Here is a 20,368-nt window from a genome sequence, read left to right as displayed (position 1 = left end):
AACATGACACATTCTTCCTCTGGGAGTGAATGACTCACAAAATTCTAACATTAAGAATCTTCTAAGGGTTAGAGAGAAATGTTCATGAAAGCTACATTACTACATCACATTTTCCGTGCAGGAAATCTTAATTAACATTGCACGTGTAAAATTAAGTGCTTGATTAACAGCATTCTTTAAAATGTCTTATTTTAGTGTTCAACAGAAGCAAGAAACTCATACAGGTTTGGAGGGTGAGTAAATGATGACAACAATTTTATTTTTGTGTAAAGTATATTTTAAAGTTTAAAATAAAATCAGTGCTTCTAAAACCTTGAGATAAAGAAAGAAACTAGAAAGGACTTAAAATAGAGTCTTAAAATAGAGTCGAAAATATAAAATACAATAAAAGTCACGTAGACTTCTTGTTTAAAAGCTTTGGTTGTTGTTCCAGAGCATCTGGCATTGGACAACCTGTACTTAAAAGTACACTATTCCATCTAGTCCTCATGGGACATGCTTCAGGAAACTCTGTGAAGATATATTGTGCATCTCTTCACAAACATTGAATAATATAATATATTTTCCGTTTCTATTTGATGTAAGGCACACAACTGTTAAAACCTAATTATGATATTTTTGCATCATCTAAAATAAGAATTACATTTTCAGTTAAAGCCCAAGCTCTTGTAAGCTTTGCTTGTTAACTAAATAAACCCTATAAGCCACTCAGCACCAACACTTCCAAGCTGGGATAAAGTTGTAAGGTGTTCCAAAACTACTTGAGAATAATCTAAATTTGTAACGGAACAACTATATTTGATACAGACCTTTTCAGGCATGCCATCAGAGTAATGGTTTATGAATATCAGCTCTGATTAAATATTGGACTGCATGTTCTTTCTTTTTTTTTTTTTTTAAAGGTAGCACTGCCACCTGTTCCTTCACTGTTACAAAACATTTAGCCTACTGTGGAAAATGATCATGCAAAGCACAAAAAAGAAGCTCGGTTTATAGCCTGTTATGTTTTATGAAAGCATGTTTTATATCAAAGCATGTTGTTGGTATATCAAAAACAAAAATCTAAATAAATACATTTGAGAGATCTATAAAAAGCAGTATCAAATGGTATCGGCCGACCAATCGCGACAGGTTTGGCTGATCTTCCAGGATGTGAGTGCTAGACTGGTTATTTCACTGGCAAGCGTTTACTCGTATTTAAGCTCGTATCAGCGATGACGGGCGAATAACGGATTGCCGCTGCCGCTGCCGCTGCCTTCTGAAAACTCAGCATCATCACCACCATCACCGACAAACAATACACGCCAACAACCACGGCGCGTTTAGAACGCGCAAGCGTTTGTTTACATTCCGTTTTCGGAGAATCCGTTTACATTGCTCTCTCTCGGAATGCCTTTGTGACGTCATGGAGGTAGACGTTCTATTTAGAGTTTTAAAATGAACACCTGTTATGTTTGAAATGGCATGCACGTTGCGCGAAAAGAAGAAGAGAGGCGACGTTTTAAATTCATGCGGGCATGCTGAAGCCGTATAATCTCCGGCAGCGCAACTAAAGCCGTTTAGGGATCCATTTAGTGATAAGCCCGACTGCTGCTGTCTGTCTGCATCAACAGGGAACATGGATGGTGAGGAATTTGCAATGACGAGAGCGATGATGATGATGTTGATGATGAGTGCACTCGTATGGCTGCTCTGCTCCCGTGGAAACTAAAAGACACTATCATCCATTGTGCTTTTCACTAGCCTCGGGCTGTTTTGTGGATTTTCGGTGAAAAACTTATCCGTGTCTCTGCGCAAACATGGGCAAAGACGAATGCAAGACCATGTTGGACGCGCTGAACAAAGTCACAGCTTGCTACAGGCATCTGGTCATCGCTTTGGGGAGCACATCTGACTCCCAAAACCTGCGGGAGGAACTTAAAAAGACCCGAAAGAAAGCCCAGGAGCTGGCCGTGGCCAACAGGACTAAACTCACGGCTCTTCTAAAGGACAAAAGCATCAGCAAAGATGACCGAGCCGAATACGAGCGCCTCTGGGTGCTCTTCACCAGCAGCATGGAGCTCCTGGAGGTGGACATGAAGCGATCCTTGGAGATCGGGCAGGATTTTCCTCTCAAAGTGCCAACGAGACACCTCATCCAGACAGGGATGACCGGCAGCACCACTACCGTGGCGGCTCGGGCCATGAGCGTCCAGAACATGAAGTACGAAGCCGACGCCAACATCGACACGGTGGACCTCAAAGAGCTGGAGACCGAGATCGCTCAGGTGGACCAGATGATGGAGGAGATGGAGATGAAGGTCCAGGTGGCTCCGTGGGCAGTCGAGGCCAAACAAGAGGCGGGAGCCGAGTTGAAATCCACCGTCAGTGTTGGGAATTCATCAGTTGGTGTCATCTCGATCTGCGAGGAGGAACCCAAAGAAACGGTGGAAGGAGAAACTGGGTTGATGAAAGTATTTGCAGGGATCGTTTTCACCGCTGTTTTGCTCATAGCTGGAATTCTGGGGTATCTAGTGATTAATCTATAATGGATGAAGATGTGTATGTGGATGACAGTGGCTCAGGGCTTTAGATTTTCTTATGGAGGAAGCAACACGTTGCTACCGTAGGCCTCTCGTGTGGAGAAAAGCAGATCACCTCGATGAGTATTAGTAAAAAGCATCAGTGTTTAAAGGGAATAGCCAAAAGGAATAAAAACTCCTTCAGTGGTGACTGGTTCCTCAACCTATGAAGGTAAAAACTGGACAGATTACAAACAAAAGTGGGATTGTTTCATAAAAGCTTTAATTTTAGCTGTGATCCTAAATTGTCACTCTTTTGACGCATCACTAACCGGCCGTTTCATCGCTCGGTGAACACCTACAACCTGAAAATGACAACTTTTGTGACCCTCAGCAGGTTGTGCATATTAAACAGGTATTTGTTTCACAGTTTATATAAGTAGGTGACTTATTTAAGGTTGCTCATTGTGTTTCCTGACCTTCTGAGGATTTACATCAAGATATTCTTGTTAGTCCGTCTGCGAGCTATTGGTTTATGTTTCTGAAGATGGCCCATCTTTGACTGCCTGTACTCTTGAAAATGGGCCTTAGGTGTATTTTGAAAAAAAACAGTCTGCTATAGTTTATTTGTATATATGAATTGTATGTTAAATTAGTGTATATACAATATATTTATTATAATAAATAATTTAAACAATGCTTGTGTTTTATTTGGGTTTTTAGGCTGTTTTGTAACAAGCACTTTATGTTGAAAATGCATAATGTTGGCTTATTCCATCTTAAACTTGCACATGGTTTTCTTTATTTAAGCATACAGACAGATCTTTATGGTGTCTCACAGGCACTTTAGAAAACTGTATTAGTGCTGATTTATCTTGTGCATTAAGATCTTGAGTGAAGTTTATCTAGTCCATGTTATTTTTAAAATCTGATCCCCTTTATTTTCAGACCTCAGGATTAAGTAATGTTGGCAGATACTTCTTGCTCAACTAATTAAAAAGGTATTTATAGAAGAATTCAGAATCCAATTTACTTGCGTAGTCGCACAGCGTAGCCTCGGCGCAGACGTTGTATTTTTTTGACTTTAATGTGATTAGCTGTTAGTCCTCTTTAAACCAAAGGAAGATTTGTACTGAGCTGTGCACAATACATACTTCACTGCTTAATGCCAGTACTGTGTGTTTTATGTTCATGTGTATGAAAAACATGGGTTTTTAGTCTTTGTCTAAAATTTTCCATGTTGATGAAACGTACAGTCTGTTAATTTTTGATCATCATCTCATTCTACAGTATAACCAGCTTTTACCCAAGTTTGATCGATTAATTAGTCTCCCGCCGTGCCGTGTGACTCAGGAGCCCATAATGATTGGAACAACTGCTTGTTAAGTGGCGCCCTAGAATGGAGCGTCAGGTAAGAAAATCGATGCCATTTAAAGGCCAAGTTACATATCCAGCAGGTATCAAACATTCATTAGGAAAGACTGAGAGTGAATTGAAACTGAAGCAATGCATGTAAACATATGGTATATGCTGTGTATAAGATGTCAGTGATTTCCTTATTTGTTCAGTATGATTCTGTTTGTGTTTAGTCAACAAATAGTAAGCAAAATAGCCACTTTTCATTAAAATTGTTCAGTTTTTTTATATTTACGGCACATTGAGTGTGAAGCTCCATAGAAAAATAATATGCATTTAAATAAACTTGCTTGCTTGATAATTTAACAGAATATTCACATGTTTTCAGGTTGTCACAACCCTTAAAGATGTCTCTGTTATCTTATTACAAATTTAGGTTTAGTAGAAGTTTAAATTTGGGTCTATTTTTATGCAAACACGTACTTAACCACTTAACTTTGTGCTTTTGTAAAGAAATCATGATGTTTATTTTTGCATATTGATCTCACAGTCAAAAAAACACAAAGTCTTTTGAAAAAGAAGTAACGTGATCCTGGAAAAAAAAAACGTGTATTTTTATTAGACAATATACTTTTTCCCCCAAACCAATTCATTTTAAAGATTGCCACCTATAAAAGAAGGCATATATATCCTTGTCTTGCAATCATGATAGTCAAGAAAGGTCATAAATTGATATCCACTGGTCAAAAGTTTGGTAACCCTGTCTTCAGCTTTGTAGAAGGTTGAATCAGATGATAAAATGTTAACGGAAAACACTGATGGCTGCTCAGTGGCCTTTTTTATGTTGTTTCTGCATGTACTGTTATTCTCAAAAGCATTATAATGCTGGCCTGCCACCTAGTGGACAAATGCAAAATTGTTTATTAGCACCTTTTACAATAACTAGGACCCATTTCTTGAGATACATCTCATTTCTTCATATTTTGCATCGAAAATGCACTAAAACTACCAAAACACTTAATACAGCTCTCAAAACGAGTTATTCTTCCATAACTAGAAACTAGAGAAGGTGTTCACCCAACTAACACTTTGTCACCCAAAAAAGAACTAAAATGACTTCTTATTTCTTCTTATTTATTTATTTTTATTATTATTATTTTTTTTTACAGAACAAGAATGACAGCTCTCTACTTTTCAGAATTCACTGCAGTAAATAACACATTAAAATAATATGGCAAGACACACCAATTTGCAATACCAAGCAGCAAAACAAGCTGTTTTGTACAGCTAAAAAAAAGCTGTATAGAGCTTGGGAATTGACGTCTCTGCGCATTGCATTCTGGTAGTCGCCACCATGTTTTAGGACACGCTAAATAGCGTACAATGACGTTAAACACAAATCACTAGAGGAAAAAACAACTGTATTTGCGTTAATGTTTTTAAGAGCTGCTTGCACTTGCTTAGAATAATTGTACTAATATTGGAGCCCATTGCGTTTATTCGAGCACTGAGTCATGTGGCCAGAACACAGAACTCACAGAAATCATACAGCCGCCTTCTACTGTTGATCATGTAAGTGAACCACCGCTCTGCACATTTTGTGTGTATCTCAGATGTCTGTTCTATTCAAAAGTAAGTGCCCTGCGAACTTTAAATATTCTGCCTTGATTCCAGTTCGACAACAGCGTATATGTTCCATTCAACAAGCATTAAAGTGTGCGACATGAAGACATGAATTTAAAATTACATTTATTTACATGATATATTATGTCACGCTTCTCTAGTAAGTTTAGTCTGTGTAAAGACGATGCAGGTGGTGGTGTAGCGCAAAGTAAAGTAAGCGCTAATGTATTTAATAATGTATCATATTGCCCTAATTTCATTAAGGGATGAAGTGCAATACGTTTTACTGGACTTAAATTGAACAAATACACGATTTCTTACAAAGAGCTGCTTAACAGTAAATCAGATGAGTTGCTTTATGAACAATGACAGTGATTGCAACAAGTCATATCACAGATTAAATTCCAAACCTGTTATTCATAGCGTGAGCACTTACAAATCCATGTGGATCGGAAATTATGAATCTGTAATTAATAAGAAATACAAAGGACAAAGCCAGATTTTGAAGTTGTTTATTTTCATTGAGCTTCTTTCGCCATTGTGTTGTTTCAAGCTGAAAAGCATAAAATTGCTCTTCATTTTAGATCCGTTCTCCACTTCGGTCATGTCAGCAGATATGGCAGTTTATGTCACAACAAGCGTTCTCCATTTTAATGTGTTTTTCAATGTACAATATAAATTTTAAACTCTACCTCCACTATTACCCAGTGTAGACAGTTTTGAACCGAATTGTTGAAAAAGGTATAAACTCTCTGCTTCTATTCAAGAACTATAAGTCCTGGACTTAAAATTGGTTCACTGAAGATGAAGATTTAATTGACTGATCTGAAAACGTAATATTTTAATAGAAAATGATTTTCTAGAGCTATCATAACTGAAAGCAAAAGTTTTTTTTTAGTCTCTAGTAGTTTCTATCAGCACAGAATTTCAGATCAGATAATTCACGTCTCATTTCTTTGATGTTTATTTAACAGTCGTTTCCCCATACCGGTCTGTTGTTGTAGTACAGTCTATTTACCTGCCCTTAAGTGGCATGTGAAAACAAAAAGAACAAGCAGTTCATTTTATTGTCTGTCATGCACTATTTTCTTGTGGGAAGTTTCGTTACCACAATAAACTAATGCTGCAGTCTGTTGTTTGGGTTGAATGTCAAAAACATAATAGAGACATAAAAGAGAGCAACACTGTGATTACTATACCAATTACATGATTAAATCATACAATTAGAACTCACAATCCTTTAGAAATCGTTCTAATATGCTGACATGCTGCTTAAGATAGATTTATTATCATCAATGTTGAAAACATTTGTGCTGGTTAATATTTTCGTGGAAACCATGGTCATTTTTTATAGGAATATAAAGTTCAAAAGAACAGCATTTATTTGAGAAATCTTTTCTAATATTGTAAATAGCTTTACTTAAAAAAATTTAGTAAAGCTAAAGTATATACCTGCCTTTTAAATGTCAGGTAATAAAACCCTCTTCCGAGAAATCATGGTTTAAATGTGAAATTTACACTCGTCAAAGCAAATACCTCCTCACACACTTGCAAAGCCTGTCATTGCCTCCAATAGAGGTTAACAGGTTTAGAGTATTACTACCTGGTTTCTTTCTTTTTATTCATCGCAGTTCAGTGCCAAATGTCCTGTGTCTGACAGCAAAGTTCAATGTGGGTTAAAAAATCTTGTTGCAAATAATAGACATCTCCGAATTAGTAGATTATAGGTTATTCAGTTTAAGAACGTTTCCTGCTATCTTTGGTCTTTTTCAGTTTCTCACGTGAATTGCAGCACTTCTCCACAACAATTACCTGAAATAAGATATAAATCCATTTAGACAATACTTGTTTGCTTTCTAAAATACCACCAAGAGCGGAAATTCTCTCTGGATTTCCAACTTTGAAAGGTACTTGTTGATGCATTAACATTTGGAAGCATATAACTGCATTAGGTTTAAAAACGACATTTTAAAAGTGCTAAATGAACACTTTCGTTTTTTGTTTGCATGAAGGATGCAGCATGACAGTGATGAAACTGTGTGATCTTTATCGAGGAAAACATCAGGTAAAGCCTGTAAATCAAGAATTTCAGACTGGGTGGGTGGAAGATTCTTACAGAATCAATTGCACACTGATAAAACTGATAAAACCTTTTTTGAGATCTGAGATTAATAGTTCTTAGGCCCTGAATAACCCTACTTACAGGGTTTCTGCTAGTCTTGAAATTAATTAGCCCCTTTCCACAAATTAAGGCCTTAAAAGGTCTTAAATTGGAGCAGAAAGTCATGACATTGAATGCTGCATGCACTGTAAAAATGAATATTTTTCAGTATTGTTGTATTGTTTTCCAGTACAATGTAAAAAATAAAGAACACAATTTGTTGAGTCAGCTTAAAATAATTTGTTACCCTGCTGCCTTAAAATTTTAAGTTCAGTCAACTAAAATAAGTTTAGTCAACTTGAAATGTTAAGTTGTACTAAGTAACAACTTAGATATTTGTGTTTGCTAAACTTAACAGATGGGTAAGTAACCCAGCTGCGCTAAAATTTTAAGTTGATTCAAATCAAATATCTAAGTTGTCACTTAGTATAATTTAACATTTTAAGTTGAATAAACCTTTTTTGAGTTGACCGAACATAACATTTTAAGGCAGCCAAGTTACAAATTATTTCAAGTGACATTAAAACATATTTTAAACTTAATATTAAGAACTTAATATTAAGATATAAATCCATTTAGACAATACTTGTTTGCTTTCTAAAATACCGCCAAGAGCGGAAATTCTCTCTGGATTTCCAAATTTGAAAGGTACTTGTTGATGCATTAACATTTGGAAGCATATAACTGCATTAAGTTTAAAAACGACATTTTAAAAGTGCTAAATTAACACTTTTTTTTTTTTGTTTGCATGAAGGATGCAGCACGACAGTGATGAAACTGTGTGATCTTTATCAAGGAAAACATCAGGTAAAGCCTGTAAACCAAGAATTTCAGACTGGGTGGGTGGAAGATTCTTACATAATCAGTTGCACACTGATAAAACTGATAAAAAACTTTTTTGAGATCTGAGATTAATAGTTCTTAGGCCCTGAATAACCCTACTTACAGGGTTTCTGCTAGTCTTGAAAGGTTTTAATTAGCCCCTTTCCACAAATTAAGGCCTTAAAAGGTCTTAAATTGGAGCAGAAAGTCATGACATTAAATGTTGCATGCACTGTAAAAATGAATATTTTTCAGTATTGTTGTATTGTTTTCCAGTACACTGTAAAAAATAAAAAACACAGTTTGTTGAGTCAACTTAAAATAATTTGTTACCCTGCTGCCTTAAAATTCAGTCAACTTGAAATGTTAAGTTGTACTAAGTAACAACTTAGATATTTGTGTTTGCTAAACTTAACAGATGGGTAAGTAACCCAGCTGCCTTAAAATTTTAAGTTGATTCAAATCAAATATCTAAGTTGTCACTTAGTATAATTTAACATTTTAAGTTAAATAAACTTTTTTTGAGTTGACCGAACTTAACATTTTAAGGCAGCCAGGTTACAAATTATTTTAAGTTGACTCAGCAAATTGTTTTTTACAGTGTACAAATATCTAAACATCCTTTAACATCAGTAGTGACATTAAAACATATTTTAAACTTAATATTAAGAACTTAATATTAAGATATAAATCCATTTAGACAATACTTGTTTGCTTTCTAAAATACCACCAAGAGCGGAAATTCTCTCTGGATTTCCAAATTTGAAAGGTACTTGTTGATGCATTAACATTTGGAAGCATATAACTGCATTAGGTTTAAAAACGACATTTTAAAAGTGCTAAATGAACACTTTTGTTTTTTGTTTGCATGAAGGATGCAGCACGACAGTGATGAAACTGTGTGATCTTTATCAAGGAAAACATCAGGTAAAGCCTGTAAACCAAGAATTTCAGACTGGGTGGGTGGAAGATTCTTACATAATCAGTTGCACACTGATAAAACTGATAAAAACCTTTTTTGAGATCTGAGATTAATAGTTCTTAGGCCCTGAATAACAGTGACATAAAAACATATTTTAAGCTTAATATTAAGAACTTAGCATTGTGCACAAGTAGTACTTCAAATAAAGTTTAATTAAAATTTTTATATCAGTAAGTTTGGAGCAGTATGTCAAGAAATAGATGTTAGTAGACTTGAACTATACTTAGTATAAAATAAATGCATTTTAAATCTATTACTTTTCTACTATAGGGTAGGTTTAGGGATTTCTAGATATTTGCACTGAAAAACAAGACAATACTGAAGAAAAGCATCACATTTGTGCAGTGTAATCAAAAGGCACAGTTAAAGTTATTTTGATATTTTGATATTGTAAAATGAATTAAAAAGTAATTAATATCAGTTGTATTTTTTAAAGAACCGCTGTGTTGTTCTTAGTCACCTACACTGTAAAAAATAAAAAACACAATTTGTTGAGTCAGCTTAAAATAATTTGTTACCCTGCTGCCTTAAAATTTTAAGTTCAGTCAACTAAAATACATTTAGTCAACTTGAAATGTTAAGTTGTACTAAGTATCAACTTAGATATTTGTGTTTGCTAAACCTAACAGATAGGTAAGTAACCCAGCTGCCTTAAATTTTTAAGTTGATTTAACTCTAATATCTAAGTTGTCACTTAGTATAATTTAACATTTCAAGTTGAATAAACTTTTTTTGAGTTGACTGAAGTTAAAATTTTAAGGCAGCCAGGTTACAAATTATTTTAAGTTGACTCAACAAATTGTTTTTTACAGTGTAAGAACAACACAGGCCTTTATGACGCATTGCGTTCCATTCGATTTATTTCTTAACTTTGCTTAAAAACTCTTTAGAAAGTCTTAAATTTACCTTCACAAAGCTTGCAGAAACCCTGTACTTACATTAGCCGGTTTCAAAAAGCTCCGTGTCTTATATTGTTATGTTTTTACATCGTAAATTGAGATGCATATTGGGTTGAACTTAATCCAAAATAACATGAAACGAGTTGGAACATTTTGTTTACATTTCTATTCATTATATTACAAACGAGTATTTTTTCACAAGAAAAATGCCGTTGTGACAATGTATTATTATTAGTGTCACTAACTAATTGACGGTCTTTTCAGTGTCTGACATTGACTGACATTTTTAATAATGTTTGCCTCTTTCATGAACAACAGAGCAGAACAGAACAGAAAGCAATAGTTCCAGTTAAAGATTCCACTTCCATGGTTTATAAGAGGGTTAAAGGATTACCATTCTCAACCAGAACTTGCTATCAGCTGAGTGTATGTCTACTGATCAGTTCTCGCCCTGATAGCCACACTGATAGTAACTTGTTTTTGTCCATACTATCTATAAATATCACTGACTAGATTGTACAGATTCTTCACGTTGATAGTGTTTTGCACCTGAATGCAAATGAATGGAAATGCCTATCTGTAGACTTTTCAACCATGCATTTAAAAAAAAAACATTGTTGGTCATTTTTGCTTTCATTTTAAGGACTCGTATGACCAGGTGTAACAGTTTTGTTATGGAGACATGGCACATAAACATATGTAACAATTGTTGATTGATTGATTGATTGATTGAGTGTTGTGCTGACAAGCTTCAATTTCCCAGTCACGCTATCACCTTAGAAACCGCTTTCACGATTGTTCTGCAACCTCAATGTAACATCAGTACTTGACCCCAACCTAATTATAGATTTCTTTGTGAGTGAGTGACCTGGAACATTCATGATAATTAAAAGCAGTCCATACACTGACAATTTCTATGATTTTATGTGTGTTACTATGTACTATAATTATTTTGTTTTGATATTTTCATGGTTATTTTATTTATTAAATCCATTTAGCATTGATTTTGATTTGTTTGATTGGCGTGAATAGACTGATGATTTGATTCACCATTGAACAAATGAGATTTTATGTATCAATCATCAATCTCAAATATTTGCATTCATTTTTTAAAATACATTTATATATTTTACATCTACAGAAATATCAGTGCAACACATTTCTGTTAGCATAACGCTTTAAAACACTACCACTTTCTATAAAAATCATGCTTTATTTTGAATATTTGCTTATTTTCATGGTTATTTCATATATGCCGTTTCATGAGGCATTGATTTTGATTTCATTTGGTTCGTGTTAAACCATTTTTTTTTATGCATTCTAATTCTGGAATGCAATTAGATAATGGGGTCATTCTACAGAAATGTCCACTTTTGGTATGGCAAGATGTCTTAAAATGCGTTTCTTTTTCTAACATTTAAACTTAGACCACATTATTAGATTACCTTTTGACTGTATGAATACACATAAATGACAGCTTAATGACTTTCTAATCTTTTTTGTGCATTTATTTACCCATAAGTAAGGTAACACCAGTGACGGTAACATGCATTTTACAAAATGACTGTTGCAAGGTATCAAACCACATGTTGTCAGTCATGGTATACTTACTAAATTAACTAGTTTAATCCAGTTTAATCAAACTAGTATTCTAGTTTTTTACAATTCCCTAACAATAAAGCAGGTCATATCAGTGACTTCAACCAAAATATTCTTATACAATCATGAGATAAATGAGAAAAGTTTTGATAACTGAAAAGAGACAGTGGATTTAACATGGGCCTTTCTTCACTTTGGCATTGATTTTGGTTTCATTCAGTTAGTGTAAAGGCATTTCTTCTGTGAATGGGGTCATTCTACAGAAATGTCCACTTTTGGTATGGCAAGATGTCGTAAAATGCATTTATTTTTCTAACATTTAAACTTAGACCACATTATTAGATTAAAGTAGGTCATACCAGTGAATTCAACCAAACTCTTCATATGAAATCATGAGATAAATGAGACAATTTCTGATAACTGAAAAGAGACACTGGCTTTAACTTGGGCCTTTCTTTATGGATCTTTAGGAAATAGGAAGAAAGAAGGCAAGTGATGTCATCAGTGTGATTTTTATTTCAAACAATTTTTGTTGAACGGTAACACCAGTGACAATTCCAGGGGACCACTACTTTCCTTATATATTTTCGTTTTTTATGCCATTTACATCATATATTTGATAGTTATGAATACATTGTTGTATTTTAAATGGTGGAAAAACCTTTGTACATCGCTGCTGGGATGAGCAGTTTTGTAGTGTTTGAAATTCATAATAATTCATTAAAAATTAACAATTACACCTTCTGATAACTCAAGAAGGTGTAATTGTTCAAATAACATTGTTTCATTTTAAAACAGAAAGAATTGCAACCCTAAAGAGTTTTTCAAGTGTAATGATTCTGTAAAGGCTAGGGACAGAAAAATGGACATTTCCAATAGAATGACCCATTTATGATGCATAATAATGCATGCATTTCTAATGCTGCATGCATTCACAGAAATGGCCTTTGGTGAATAAACAGACTAAAACAACAGCTAAGTTAATTTAATTATGAATGTGTGGCTATGCATTATCTGAACACTCACTTTATTTTCTTTATCGATTTTATTATCAGCAGTCTGAATGGTGCAATACGAAGGTACACACTAATAGACCAAAACAGTGGCAGCTGTGGAATAATAACCCTAACAATCAGTTATAATCCATTACAATATTTAAAAGAAACAGAATAAGCCAGAATCTTCCCTGAGAGAGCAAAGAGGACACATTGTTGTAGCCTTCGAGATGATCTATTAAATGTCATCTGACTTAAGAGGCTGATATTTGATTTTGGATGATCTGGTTCTGTAGATGAGAACACCACACACCATGCCAACAGCTGCAAGGAGGCATCCGGCAATGAAAATCAGATTCAGGTTCAAGACCGTGGAGGACACTGTGGATAACACACAGAAGTGTTTGTTAATACATGATAGGTATTAAAATAACAAGACGTTTTATCCAACTCTATACTTAGGGTTTTACCTTCATGCTCTACACTCCTCTTCAGCCGCAAGGGCCCCTGAGAGACTAAGTGACTGCTGGTCTGGATAGGAGCCTCTCTTCTGTGAACGTGGTGGGACGGTGGAGAGGTTGCGCTGTTGATGCAGCCCTGAGAGCAGCGGGTGAAGGGATTGTTCGCTTCGCAAAGAATCACCGAACAGCTGATAAACACCTAGGGAGAAAGAGAGAAATGATGTCATGTCTGTTTGAAATACTTTATTCTGATTGGTCAGTAGCAGCTTTTTGTTTTTGTACAGGATGTTTACTGCTAAACTGCTTTTGTCGTAATGCAATCCATCGTTTTTTACCTGGTCATGCATTCCAATAAACTGGAAAGCTTGCAGGCCGAAGCGTACCATTGGTTGGTGGCTTGTGTAGAACTGAACTGTTTCATCCAGGATGCACCTGAAGAACATGAAGGAGTGATATATAGTAGTCAGCATTTGAAGTGGATCAAAAAAAGTTGTCCTAAGACAAGAACAGGTATTCTTTTTGGTTTTGATCCACTTCAAGTGATCTGTATAGAGTCTTACACATCCATTGTGAATTGATTGTGCTAATGCATGCTTACCCATTTTGGATGATTGCATAGGACCTTTGGTAGTTGGCGTCATTGTATGGTGTCGCAACACATGATTCGACAAAGAGCTCGGTGTTGTTGATTGTAGACTGGGATTCAATCTGCATGTAAATCATCTCCCCAAGCTCATACTCTGCCGGATATGCAGTCACATCTATTTCTGTGAGGTAGTTTACTGTTTTGAAGAGTCCGAAGCTGTAGGTGAGGGTACCAAAGCCTTTCTCGGTGATGGTGGTTATATGTCTGCGTGCGGTGAACTGCAGCGAGATGTTGTTTTTCTTCTCATAACGACAGGAGAACTCGATCTCCACCTCATGCTTTCTGGTAATGATGCTGTTTGGGTCATCGGTTGAGAAAATTTCATTCTTGAAAATGATGTACTTTTCATCCTCCTGTAGAAGGAAATGGAGTATGAAATACTGATGCAGGGTTCGTCCAAGGTGCAAGTGCTTGAATTTGACTTTTTGACATTTAAGTCCTGGAAAACTCTTGAAAATAGTAATATTCCTGAAGAGCTACTTGAAAAGTGCTTGAATTATTGAAAGACAATGTACTGTATCTATAAAAGTGTTTTTTTTTTTTTTAAACGCATGTATCTTTTTTTCATGAAATCAATGGAATTAAAAAACATCATACTTTTTTTGCTTAATTCAGTTAATGTCATAAAACTATTGAGCTAAACCAGTAGTAGTACTGACAGTGTCGTGAAATCATGGCTGAAGATGCAAAAATAGTAACAGATGAACCAAATCAATTGAGTGAGTCATTTAAGCTGGAACCACTCCGATTGATTCAAACTGGTGACTTCTTTTCAATTCAAGCAATTCACTAGCGAAAACCAGATCAAATTAAAAGAGCCATTCATTTACGAATTTCAACATTGCTTGTAAAAAAACAATTTTAAAAACCATTGTGTCGCAACGTGATTCACTGTTACGAAGCCAATGATTCAGATCGGGCATTCAAATCTCATTTCACGAATCAGGACTTTGGAGCGGGTTCCCAAATCTTTCTGTGAATTAAATGATTCGCAATTCGCAGTCCTGATCTGAAATGACAGTTCGTCAATCATTATTCATATCGGGACTTCAGAGCGTGGATTATGAATCATTTAATTTAGATCAGAACTTCGGAGCGGGTTCGCAAATCTTTTGCTTTAGATCGGAACCTAGGATCTCGAATCGAGAATCATTCGATTCAGATCGGGCCTTCAAATCGCGTAATTGCGAATCATTTGATTCACAGATTCGCAAATCATTTCACGAATTGACAGATTCACAGTCTCTGCTCTGAGTCCTGATCTGAAATGAAGGTTTGTAAATCATTATTCAGATCGGGACTTCGGAGCATGGGTTGCAAATCATTTGATTTAGATGGGAACTTTTGGAGCGGGTTCACAAATCTTTCGCTTTAGATGGGAACCTAAGAGCATGATTCGCAAATCATTTGAGTCAGATCAGGACTTCAGAGTGGTTTCGCAAATTATTTTTCTGATTTTTTTTTCTTAAACAGTAGAAAACATTAAACCATAAATGAGATCTCTGATTTAAGTTCTTTTTGAGCCCATGAGAAATGTTTTACCTCAATCAAGGTGCCACAAGCATTGAGGGAGAAGTTTGCCAACACATGAGTCCCGTTTGAGTCCAAAGTGCAGGCGGGATTGTTGAGTCGCAGGTAGTCCTTGTGGAGCCCGACGGAGTGCAACTGCTCAATTTCGACGACCATGTTGGTTGCAGTGCAAATCACATGTGCATCCACTGTAAATGTGATCAATCATTAGAATTGATGATGACCAAAATTACACTGTGTTTAGGACAAAAGCAAATTACTAACCAGCCTGGTGTCCAACGTTGATAATGACACATCTCATTTCAGACTGATAAATGCTGTGTCTGTAAACCAATAACAAATGGTAATATTTATGAAATTCAGTCAGTCTGAAAGGTTGCAAGCTGCTAGATTTGAATATGCTTATGATCGTTTACCCACCCGCTCATGCTCTCAGCAATGAAACACACGGGGAAATGATCTCCGAGGTCGTTCCTTGTTGGTGTCCATCTGATGGCATACTCTCCAGTGCTCAAAGCATGCTTAGTTATGTTCAGAGGACCACTGATAATGACATCAGTAACCCTGAGAATGAAAAAAACAGTTAAACACCCATAAAATAACTTAAATAACTTGATGCATTGATTGCATTCACACAATTCCTCACGTTGCATAAGCTGCTGAAGCTTTAACCCGGATTTCCACTTCACGGAGTGGCGTAGCTTGGATTTCGTCTCCATTACGTGGAGTTGGTGACACAAAATGAGGTATGTAATGTCCCTCGGTGCAGGAAGGAGCAGCTGAATCCACTGCAATGATAAGACACACATTAGGCACACTGATACTACTAATATGTGTTCTTGTTTAGTTGATCTTTGAGAAAGCCTTACCGAGAACACTGAATTGCAGAGGGAGCTTGCTGAAAGGTTCATAAGAACGCTGATGTGACCCCGCGGTAGTTGTGTACACTTGAGGTGGCTGTGTTGTTGTGGTTGTGGTTGTCGTCTGCAGCCACCACCACCACTGGGCTGTTGTAGGTGGAGCAGTGGTTGTGTGTTGCTGTTGCCACCACCACCATGCTGGAGTCGTAGGTGCAGCGGTGGTCGATTGTTGCTGTTGCCACCACCACCATGCTGGAGTTGTAGGTGCAGCGGTGGTCGATTGTTGCTGTTGCCACCACCACCATGCTGGAGTTGTAGGTGCAGCGGTGGTCGATTGTTGCTGTTGCCACCACCACCATGCTGGAGTTGTAGGTGCAGCGGTGGTCAATTGTTGCTGTTGCCACCACCACCACCATGGTGAAGGAGTTGTAGTTTGTTGCGACCCTGGACCAGCTGTTGAACTTTGGTAATACCATGGGTACGGTGTCGCACTTAATGACCTTCGGTGTCTTCCACCACTCAGAGCGCATCTGTAAGAGCTAGAGCCATCGGTATAGGCCAGAGTGGTGTGTTTCCTTGGGAAATCCTCCACAATCAGCTCAAATCCGTAGACGCCTGCTGTGTAGGCATAGCTGTAGTCCAGTGTGCAGGCACGCTAATGAAGAATCGAGATGTTCATATTAGTAGATGTTCATTTCGTTTTATTTCCAAAGCATTCAAGGGATAGTTCACCCAAATAACCACATCTGTGTTATAAATCTACTTTATATAGACCTTATCCACGTTTTTCCGGTTCATTAGCTGCTATAAGGAAATAACGAGAAGAATAACAACGTGCAGTAAACGGTGAAGCTGCTTGCATTAAAAACCAGTGTATTCATAATTAAGATAATATATTAAAATAATATGGTAAGACACACCAGTTTGCAATATCAAGCAGCAAAACAAGCTGTTTTGTACCGCTAAAAATAGCTGGAAGCAGGTTGGAAGCCAGACGCATTTACAAATGGCCACGCCCACTCATACGGGAAAAATAAGCTGAATATGAAAGGTTGTATTGTAGATTTTATTTTATTCAAATGTAGGTTCTGACGTCATTCTCCTTGTTCTATTGTCATTCAAAAACCCACACTAATATAACCCTATTTCACAATGATCTGCATACAGTTTTTTGGCCTTCCCACTGCAAAAAAATCATATTTGCAAAAACATACCAGTATATATCAAACTGTTCTAGCAATATTTTGAATGTTTCTCACTTGATCTAGTTGGAAACCACTTGGCTGGTCACATGTGGCACATTCAACATTCTGCTGAGCTCCATATCTGCATCTGACCTGGTCACCATCTGGGTCATAGGCAATCAGGTGATATGTACGAGGACAGTTTTGGGGTACACTAATGGAAGACATACATAGAGAGATCATATTTTCATCATATTTACTCATTTATAGGCTGATGTTTTAACATGCATTCTCATTAGTGATTAATCTTGTTCACAATGTTGAATAAAACTAAGGGCTACCGTAGAAGTTGTAAAATAGTGGTGACAGGTGATCGGTTGGGTTGATTGGTATCAGATCTTATGCCTAGATCTACGTGTGTCTGGAGGAACCACCAACCAACACCGTTGACTGTGGGCACCCAGCAGCATGAAGAGTCCCTGTAGTGTATTAGTAGTGTATTTAGATAATGTTGAATTAACATTTAATTATTGATTTAAAACAAATTCAGTTACTCACTGTAGGTCAAAGGGTGTGTTTCCGCGGATGTTTCTTGTGACAACAGTTTCTGATTGGCACCAGCTGTTGGTGTAACCACTTCTGCCGTTAGAGCTTCTATCGATTTGACCTTCTAAACTGCTGGATTCATAGCCACAATTTCCAGAGGAGCAGGACCACCAACTAGAAATACACCAGTCATAGGTTCGCTTGAAACGAAACTCAACCTGTTGATAGAACACTGGTAGAGTCAGAATACTTTTTGGTATATTTTTACTTTTTAGTTTATTTTAATGTCTTTTTTTTATATTTCGCTGTCATATAGATCACTCATTAAAAATTCACATCAGTGAAAACAAACATAGCATTATATCTTAAAAAAAAACAATATCATTCATAATATAATATAAAACATTTACAAATTAAATTATTAAAATTATATATTATTTTAAGAGTAATAGTCATCCCAGATATCTGTTTAGCCAATTAATGTCAGTTCAAAGAGAAATACTCTTTATCAGTAAAAATTGTTACTCTATTTTAATTAATTTTTATACTTTTCTTTTCAATATGACATGTAACTTTCTCAATCTGATTTATTTCCATGATTTCCTCCCCCCCAATTTTTTGACATTGTTAAATTAATACATTGCAATGCAGCATTATTTTATTTTATTTTTAATAAAATATATTATATTTTATATTTAATTATATTTTATATTTATATTTACATTTATTTTACATATACATGCAGAGGACCAAATCAAGTGAATTTGTATTAAATACATAAATATTATTTTAGCTTGTTGACTTGAAATTACCAACTTTATTTTATTTTGTATGCATATGTGCAAATAATTTAAAAAGTATAAAACATTTTTTGGAAATTAGAAGCGATTAGAAAATGTAGAAAATTACAGCCATTTTTACATTTATTTATGACAAGTAAATAATGTGTAAATAAATAATATTGCATAATGTGATGTAGAATTTTAACTTTTTAAATAAGAAATAAATTCTCACCCTCATGCTTCCATCTGCATTGGTTCCTTTAGGGCTGAAGGTCACTGAGCCTCCATAATGGTGTCCTGCAGAAGCAATGGACACCAAAAGCAGAAGATTCAACACCACAGCCAAGGACATCATGGTACCTGAGCCACCGAGCTCACTTCACCTGTTAAAACGCAGCTAAGCACCTGCTTTTATACATCTCAGGTGAGTAGGAATTCGGGGATGGGTTCAAAAGTGTTCTCATGTGATGCATCTCACACACACACACACACAAAAAAAAAAAAATTAAAGGGCAGTTACTTCTGAGAAGTCACATGATTCAAATCTGAAACTAGCCATTGATTGGAACTTACTTAACAAAGCATACACCTCTTCATTCACATGTGAAGAATGACATTGTATCCACTATGGGCAAGATGCTCTGGAAAATGACTGCTTTAATTTTTTTATGGCACTGCTTCAGTGCCAAATACAGTATAATATTTTCCTTGAGTTAAAAAATGAAATCTAATTGCATAAAAATAAATATCTCTTTATCGAGTAACGTTGAAGTAGCTTATTGAATATTTTTTAGCTCTATTATCTTTTTTTTCACTGGATGCCAACACTCCTACATAACAATGACCTGACATAAGATATAAATCTGTTTAAACAATAGCTGTTTGCTTTGTCAAATACTGTCTACCATACCCACAGTGCAGAGAAAGATCAAATCTCAAACAAACAAAGATCTGAAATGATTTCTCAGGACGTCAGACATTTGAAGGAGTGCTTGTTAATACGTTTATAAAAGTTAAGGGGGGATAAAAGTGTATTAAACTCAAAATCATTTATTAAAGATACAGCTTTGTTGTGTGATGGAGTCAGTGATAAAACAGGAAACGATTAACAATGTAAATACAATCAGGTAAAACCTGTGATCTGAGAATTCCAAACTGGAGAGGTCAAAGAGTCTTTCACTATCGATTACTCAGAATTTGATCAAAGAACTGCAGATTCAAGGTACATGAAATGATAGTCATCTACACCTGAAATAACCCGTTTCTATTACTATTTAGAAATGAAATGGATTTGATTGTCAAGTGCACATGCATGCCCATTTACATCTCTAAACAAAATTCTGTACTTGCTGTGAACATTTATTCAGCTTTATTTTTAGTGTTTTATGCTTTAATTGTGGGTAATTATTTGGTATTTTATA

General features: G+C 35.8%; 2 protein-coding genes across 3 annotated transcripts; one reads left to right on the top strand and one right to left on the bottom strand.

Moving 5' to 3' along the window:
• Positions 1 to 1,141: 1,141 nt before the first annotated feature.
• On the top strand, positions 1,142 to 3,198 carry si:ch73-167i17.6 (regulator of G-protein signaling 9-binding protein). The gene has a single exon (XM_051134812.1). It carries the CDS (start codon positions 1,800 to 1,802, stop codon positions 2,526 to 2,528), a length of 729 nt encoding a protein of 242 aa, XP_050990769.1. The 5' UTR covers positions 1,142 to 1,799; the 3' UTR covers positions 2,529 to 3,198.
• Positions 3,199 to 12,439: 9,241 nt separating this feature from the next.
• On the bottom strand, positions 12,440 to 19,319 carry LOC127180629 (uncharacterized). 2 transcript variants are annotated; one of them, XR_007829674.1, is made up of 14 exons: positions 19,180 to 19,319; positions 18,178 to 18,383; positions 17,961 to 18,098; positions 17,695 to 17,833; positions 16,445 to 17,090; positions 16,222 to 16,363; positions 15,996 to 16,139; positions 15,840 to 15,898; positions 15,588 to 15,763; positions 13,998 to 14,398; positions 13,735 to 13,831; positions 13,409 to 13,598; positions 12,722 to 13,319; positions 12,440 to 12,683 (listed from the first exon to the last, which is right to left on the bottom strand). XR_007829674.1 is itself a non-coding variant. In XM_051134802.1 (13 exons), the coding sequence occupies exons 1-13, from the start codon at positions 19,300 to 19,302 to the stop codon at positions 13,177 to 13,179; spliced, it is 2,604 nt and encodes an 867-aa protein (XP_050990759.1). In that variant the 5' UTR covers positions 19,303 to 19,319; the 3' UTR covers positions 12,440 to 13,176. The 2 variants fall into 2 exon arrangements, 1 of the variants encoding a protein (XP_050990759.1); XM_051134802.1 differs by having other exon boundaries at positions 12,440 to 13,319.
• Between the last annotated feature and the right edge of the window lie 1,049 nt (positions 19,320 to 20,368).

The sequence above is a fragment of the Labeo rohita genome, chromosome 18 (assembly GCF_022985175.1).
Source record: "Labeo rohita strain BAU-BD-2019 chromosome 18, IGBB_LRoh.1.0, whole genome shotgun sequence".
NCBI lineage: Eukaryota > Metazoa > Chordata > Actinopteri > Cypriniformes > Cyprinidae > Labeo > Labeo rohita.
Note: the sequence above shows the minus strand (reverse complement) of the source record. Positions and strands in the feature narration are given on the sequence as shown.

Coding starts and splice junctions, on each gene's coding strand:
- si:ch73-167i17.6 (XM_051134812.1), top strand. CDS start 1,800: ATGGGCAAAGACGAATGCAAGACCATGTTGGACGCGCTGAACAAAGTC.
- LOC127180629 (XM_051134802.1), bottom strand. CDS start 19,302: ATGATGTCCTTGGCTGTGGTGTTGAATCTTCTGCTTTTGGTGTCCATT. Junction 17,091..17,694: donor GTGGTTTCCAACTAGATCAA/GTGAGAAACATT, acceptor ATTCTTCATTAG/CGTGCCTGCACACTGGACTA. Junction 13,599..13,734: donor TTATTGGAATGCATGACCAG/GTAAAAAACGAT, acceptor CTTTCTCCCTAG/GTGTTTATCAGCTGTTCGGT.